Raw genomic sequence first — 6,582 nt, forward strand, 5'->3', positions numbered from 1 at the left:
GGGTTTCCACCGAGTCCTTCCAGTTGAATGAGATGGTGGAGACCTGGAGCGAGACCGCGGGGTGTCATTCCGTCTGGGGAGGAGGAGGAGGAGAAGAAGGCACTTTCTCTTTCCCAACACTGTATTGTGTAATAGCTGCATTTTTCTCTCCTGACTCCGGGGCCGGGTGCCAAGCAGAGGAGGAATTTTCGATGCTCCCGATAAGATGTTTACATCAGCCTAAACATCGCTGGCGCGTTTGACATATTAAGTAATCCTTGGTCGTCCCAGGAGCTGAGCTGGGCAAAGGCTCGGCCTTCCAAGTGCTTTGGCCCTGGTTTGTCACCCAGGACGCCGGGTTCAAACCCTGAGGAGCCTGTTCTGGAGCCACAGGAGGGTGGTTTTGCAGCCAGGGGCAGGGTTAATGCCTCGGGAATATGCAAGAGCACTCGCAGGGACACGTGAGGTTTCTCCCCCCGAAGGGTTTCTGGGTGCAAAGGGTTCGTGGAAGGTGAGACAGGATGGTTGGCGAAGGGGATGATGTGGAGGTGGGATTGTCCTGGTTGTCCTTCCCACCAGCACAAGGTGTACATCGTGTAGAAAAAAAAGCCCATCGACCCAGGCGGTTGCCTGAGATGGTCTGGATGTGGTAGGCTTCATAAATGAGGTTGATTCCTTCTTTTCTAGCCAAGAAATAGAGCCCCCTGGTGAAGGAAGGACAAGGACCTGTTGGAGAGGGGTCAGAGGAGGCCATGGAGATGCTGGGAGGGCTGGAGGACAGGCTGAGAGAGTTGGGGGGGTTCAGCCTGGAGAAGATAAGGCTCCAGGTAGACCTTGGAGCCCCTTCCAGTCCCTCAAGGGGCTCCAGGAAAACTGGGGAGGGACTCTGGATCAGGGAGGGGAGCCATGGGAGGAGGGGGAAGGGTTGGACACTGAAAGAGGGGAGATGGAGATGGAGATGGAGATGGAGATGCGGGGAAGAACTTCTTTGTTGTGAGGGTGGTGAGAGCCTGGCCCAGGTTGCCCCAAGAAGCTGTGGCTGCCCCATCCCTGGAGGGGTTCAAGGGCAGGTTGGAGGGGGCTTGGAGCAACCTGGTCCCTGCCCAGGGCAGGGAGTGGGACTGGATGATCTTGAAGGTCCCTTCCAACCCAATCCATTCTGTGATCCTACGAAGGTTTCACCCAGGCTTTGCCTCTGTCCCCCCCACAGAACCACGTCCTGACCCTGATGTCCATGGCGGCTCGCATCTACAAGCACCCCAGCCTGAAGAACTCCATCAACCTGGTGGTGGTGAAGGTGCTGGTGGTGGACGAGGCGGCGGTGGGGCCGGAGGTGTCTGACAACGGTGGCCTCACCCTGCGCAACTTCTGCAGCTGGCAGCAAAGGTTCAACCCCCCCAGCGACCGCCACCCGGAGCACTACGACACTGCCATCCTGCTGACGAGACAGGTCTGAAGGGTCCCTTGGGGATGCTCTGGTTGGGGGAGAAGAAAGGGGTGGAGGTGTCCTTGGAGGGAGAGGAGGGATCCCCACCACCACGCAGAGCTTGCAGCAAAGCAATGGGGTGGTGGTGGTGGTTATGGTTGGGGTGTAGAGCATCAGGTGCTCTGCTGGGGGATGTTCATAGAATCATAGAATTGCCCAGGCCAGAAGGGACCTCCAAAGGTCATCTAGTCCCACCCCCCCGCAGTCAGCAGGGACACCCCCAACTAGACCAGGTTGCCCAGGGCCTCCTCGAGCCTCTCCTTGAATATCGCCAGGGAAGGGGCCTCAACCACCTCCCTGGGCAACCTGTTCCAGTGCTCCACCACCCTCACATGTTGGGGCTACCAAAAGTGTGACCCTGTCCTACCCCTCCTCAGGACTTCTGTGGCCACCAAAGCTGTGACACGCTGGGGGTGGCGGACATCGGCACCATGTGCGACCGCAACAAGAGCTGCTCGGTGATCGAGGACGAGGGCCTGCAGGCAGCCTACACCCTGGCTCATGAACTGGGTAACTCATCCTTCTTCCTGAGGGTAGGGGGGATATGGGGATGGTGGGGTGGTCCTGCTTTTTTTTTTCAGCCCAGAGTGGCCAGCCCCATTGCTGGGAAGGGATGCAGCGGTGCCCAGCACCGGCATCTCCCAGCTGGGTCCCACTGGGGAGCTTCTGGAAGCTGGTTTGAACCAGCAAAAGTGTGTGGAGGTGCCTGGTGGGGTGTAAATCAATGTGTTTCACGGACGTGGTGGGCTAAGGCTTGGGACCCAGAGCTTCTCCACCTTGCTTTGCTGCTCCTCGAGATGCTCTGGCTAATTTGGGCTGCTTTGCCCTGCCTGCAGCTCTCCCAAAGCACCAGAGAAACCACTATTTTATTTTATTTTATTTTATTTTGGTCACTTCTGATTTATGGAAGCAAACCAGCTTTTGAAGCAAGAGGAGCTGCTTGGAGAAGGTCCCGGCTGCCCCGGCACCACCTGCAGCAGAGAAGGGACTGGGAGGCTGCATCTCACCCATGTTCTCTGCTCCCCCAGGCCATGTCCTCAGCATGCCCCACGACGACTCCAAGACCTGCGAGAGGCTCTTCGGGCCCCTGGGCAAGCACCACATGATGGCCCCTCTTTTCATCCACTTGAACAAGAGCCAGCCCTGGTCCCCTTGCAGCGCCATGTACCTCACCGAATTCCTGGACGGAGGGCACGGTAAGGAGCCTCATCGTTCAAAAATGGGTTTTTCCTTAATTTCTCCGGCTCTTGAGGGGTTGTGTGGGATGAAGGGGCTTCAAATCAGTGCAGGAAGGATGTGGACCTGTTGGAGAGGGGTGCGCGATCAGAGGAGGCCACGGAGATGCTGGGAGGGCTGGAGGACAGGCTGAGAGAGTTGGGGGGGTTCAGCCTGGAGAAGAGAACGTTCCATGGAGACCTTCCAGTCCCTCAGGGGGCTCCAGGAAAGCTGGGGAGGGACTCTGGATGAGGGAGGGGAGCCATAGGATGAAGGGGAAGGGTTGGACACTGAAAGAGGGGAGATGGAGATGAGATGTGGGGAAGAACTTCTTTGCTGAGAACTCACAACTCACTTTGTGGTGAGAGCCTGGCCCAGGTTGCCCTGAGAAGCTGTGGCTGCCCCATCCCTAGAGGGATTCAATGCCAAGTTGGAGGGGGCTTGGAGCAACCTGGGCTGGTGGGAGGTGTCCAGGGGTGGAACTGCATGGTCTTTAAGGTCCCTTCCAACCCAAACCATTCTATGATTGTAAGATGCTATGAAAATGGACCACAGAGAGAGGTTTGGGGTGCCCTGCTGGGTGCAACCCATGGTGTCGAGCCTTGATGGGTCTCCAACCTTGATGTATCTCCATCCTATCTCCCATCCTTGCCCAGGTGACTGCTTGCTCGATGCCCCAGCCGAGCCCCTCTCCCTGCCCGCCGAGCTGCCCGGCCGGGGAGCCCTCTACAGCCTGGACCAGCAATGCCAGCAGATCTTCGGCAAGGACTTCCAGCACTGCCCCAACACCACCGAGGAGGACATCTGCTCCCAGCTTTGGTGCCGGACGGGCAAGGGGGAGCCCCTCTGCCACACCAAGAACGGCAGCTTGCCCTGGGCTGACGGCACCCCTTGCAAAACTGGGGGGCTCTGCTGGGATGGCCGCTGCCTGCCACAGGATGACCTGAAGCCCCAGGTAAGGAAGGTGGAGGAGAATTGGGGAGACCCGTTGGAATTCCCAAACTTCTGACCCCTGGAATAGCTTTGGATTTGCCTGGTTTTGGGGCTTTTTTTTTTTTTTCTGGATATTTCTCCTTCGAGAAGGAGCACCTTTTGTAAATCTGAAGGCCCTGAAGCCCCAGGGAAGGAAGGTGGAGGAGAATTGGGGAGACCCGTTGGAATTCCCAAACCTCTGAGCCCTGGACTAGCTTTGGATTTGCCTGTTTTTGTATTATCATTTTTTTCCTGGATATTTCTCCTTCAAGAAGGAGCACCTTTTGTAAATCTGAAGGCCCTGAAGCCCCAGGGAAGGAAGGTGGAGGAGAATTGGGGAGACCCTTTGGAATACCCAAACCTCTGACCTTTGGACTAGCTTTGGATTTGCCTGGTTTTGGTGCTTTTTTTTTTTTTATCCTGGATATTTCTCCTTCGAGAAGGAGCACCTTTTGTAAATCTGAAGGCAAATGATGCCGTGCCTTCCTGGGATGCTCAGGCTGGTCTGCAGCAGGACAAGCAGCTGCAGTTCTGCAATTAAAACCCTCTCTTTTTTTTTTTGTTGGGGGAACCAGTGGTGATCTCTGACCCCACCAGCAAAGTGCCTTAAGCCCAAGCTTAACTTTAAGCACATGAGCAGGACGGGTGGAAGTCAGCAAGAACTCCATGTGAAGTATGTGCTTAAGTGCTTTGCTGGACCAGGGCCCCGGCTGGAGATGCAGGGATGGGAGATGGAGGGGGAGGTTTTGGGGGATGCTCCAGACTTTTGGTAGCCCTGGGAGCCAGCAGCTGGGGATGGCTGAGCTTTGGGGATGGATCTAGCAGCTTCTGGTGGCTTCTTGCAGCCGGCGGTGGATGGTGGATGGGGTCCCTGGAGCCCCTGGGGCTCCTGCTCCAGGACCTGCGGCGGCGGCGTGCAGTTCTCCTACCGCCACTGCGACAGCCCCAAGCCCCAGCACGGTGGCCGGTACTGCGAGGGCCAGCGAGCCAAGTACCAGTCCTGCCACACCGAGGAGTGCCCACCAGATGGTAAGGATGACCTTCTCAAACACACAGTGCTCCCAGTTTCTCCAGGACCCACCACTGCTCCGCTCTCCCATGGCTCTTGATCCAGGAATGGAGCCATGGGAGGAGGGGGAAGGGTTGGACACTGAAAGAGGGGAGATGATGGAGATGGAGATGGAGATGGAGATGGAGATGGAGATGAGATGTGGGGAAGAACTTCTTTGCTGTGAGGGTGGGGAGAGCCTGGCCCAGGTTGCCCCATCCCTGGAGGGGTTCAAGGGCAGGTTGGAGGGGGCTTGGAGCAACCTGGTCTAGAGTGAGGTGTCCCTGCCCAGGGCAGGGGGTTAGAACTGGATGGTCTTCAAGGTCCCTTCCAACCCAAACCATTCTATGATTTTCCGGGGGCAATAGCTTTCTGCTGGGGGTTGTGATCCCCTCTGGCTGGGTGGGAGGTGTGAGCCATCCCTCCTCTGCTCGCTCCTCCTGCTGTCCTTGCCTCACTCCTACATCTCCCTGATGACCTTCAAGGTCCCTTCCAACCCAAACCATTCTGTGACTATGATTCTGTGGTTGAGGACACTAAACACACGCTGCCCCTGTTTCTCCAGGACCCACCACTGCTCCATTCTCCCTTGACTCTTGGTCAGGGAGGGGAGCCCTAGGAGGAGGGGGAAGGGTTTGACCCTGAAAGAGGGGAGATGGAGCTGAGATGTGGGGAAGAACTTCTTTGCTGGGAGGGTGGGGAGAGCCTGGAATAGAAGCTGTGGCTGCCCCATCCCTGGAGGGGTTGAAGGCCAGGTTGGAGGGGGCTTGGAGCAACCTGGTGTGGTGGGAGGTGTCCCTGCCCGGGGTAGGGAGTTGGAACGAGGTGGTCCTCAAGGTCTCTTCCAACCCAAACCATTCAGTGATTCTATCATTCTATGACTTTGTGGTTGAGGCCGGTGGTTCCTGCCATCTTCCCCCAGTTTTCAGCCCACATTTCACCTTTCCTTCCAGGGAAAAGCTTTCGAGAGCAGCAGTGTGAGAAGTACAACAGCTACAACTTCACGGACGCGGAAGGGAATCACCTGGAGTGGGTTCCCAAGTACGCCGGAGTGTCACCCCGAGACCGGTGCAAGCTCTTCTGCCGAGCCAGGGGGAGGAGCGAATTTAAAGTTTTTGAAGCCAAAGTAAGATGACGATCACCCCTTTTTTTATTATATTTTTTTTACCCCATTTCACATCAAACGCCCTAATTGCTCCCCGGCGTTTCCTTAGGTGATCGACGGGACGCTGTGCGGGCCGGAGACCCTCTCCATCTGTGTCCACGGGCAGTGCATCAAGGCTGGTTGTGACCATGTCGTGGGGTCCTCCAAGAAGCTGGACAAGTGTGGGGTGTGCGGTGGCAACGGCTCCACTTGCAGAAAAATCTCTGGCTCCCTCAACCGATCCAAGTAAGGGGGGGGAGATGGGGGTCTGCAGAGATGGGCTGGGGGGAGAAAAAAAACCAGCTTCCCCTCTCATTCTCCTTTTTTTTTTAATTAGGCTGGGGATATTAGGACCTGGCTAGATGGTCGCATCCAGAGGGTGGTACTCAATGGCTCAAAGTCCAGATGGACACCAGTCACAAGTGGTGTTCCTCAAGGGTCCGTGCTGGGGCCAATACTGTTTAACATTTTTATCAATGATATAGACAGGGGGATTAAAGGCACCATCAGCAAGTTTGCGGACGACACCAAGCTGTGTGGTGGTGTCCATACACCAGAGGGATGGGATGTCATCCAAAAGGACCTGGACAGGCTGGAGAGGTGGGCCCAGGTGAACCTCATGAGGTTCAACAAGAGCAAATGCAAGGTTCTGCACCTGGGCTGGAACAATCCTCACCATCAGTACAGACCAGGGGGGGAGGTATTAGAAAGCAGCCCTGAGGAAAGGGACTTGGGGGG

At 56.5% G+C, this 6,582-nt stretch overlaps 1 protein-coding gene across 1 annotated transcript in view; it reads left to right on the forward strand.

Moving 5' to 3' along the window:
• ADAMTS8 (ADAM metallopeptidase with thrombospondin type 1 motif 8) overlaps positions 1-6,582 on the forward strand; it is a gene marked incomplete at its 5' end in the record, with an annotated part of 40,445 nt that overhangs the window by 31,196 nt on the left and 2,667 nt on the right. The window contains 2 exons of the mRNA XM_014951820.1: positions 5,654-5,826; positions 5,915-6,090. Of these exons, the coding sequence (XP_014807306.1) occupies positions 5,654-5,826; positions 5,915-6,090 (349 nt within the window). The remainder of the gene's footprint in view (positions 1-5,653; positions 5,827-5,914; positions 6,091-6,582) is intronic.

The sequence above is a fragment of the Calidris pugnax genome, unplaced genomic scaffold (assembly GCF_001431845.1).
Source record: "Calidris pugnax isolate Ruff unplaced genomic scaffold, ASM143184v1 scaffold145, whole genome shotgun sequence".
Classification (NCBI taxonomy): domain Eukaryota; kingdom Metazoa; phylum Chordata; class Aves; order Charadriiformes; family Scolopacidae; genus Calidris; species Calidris pugnax.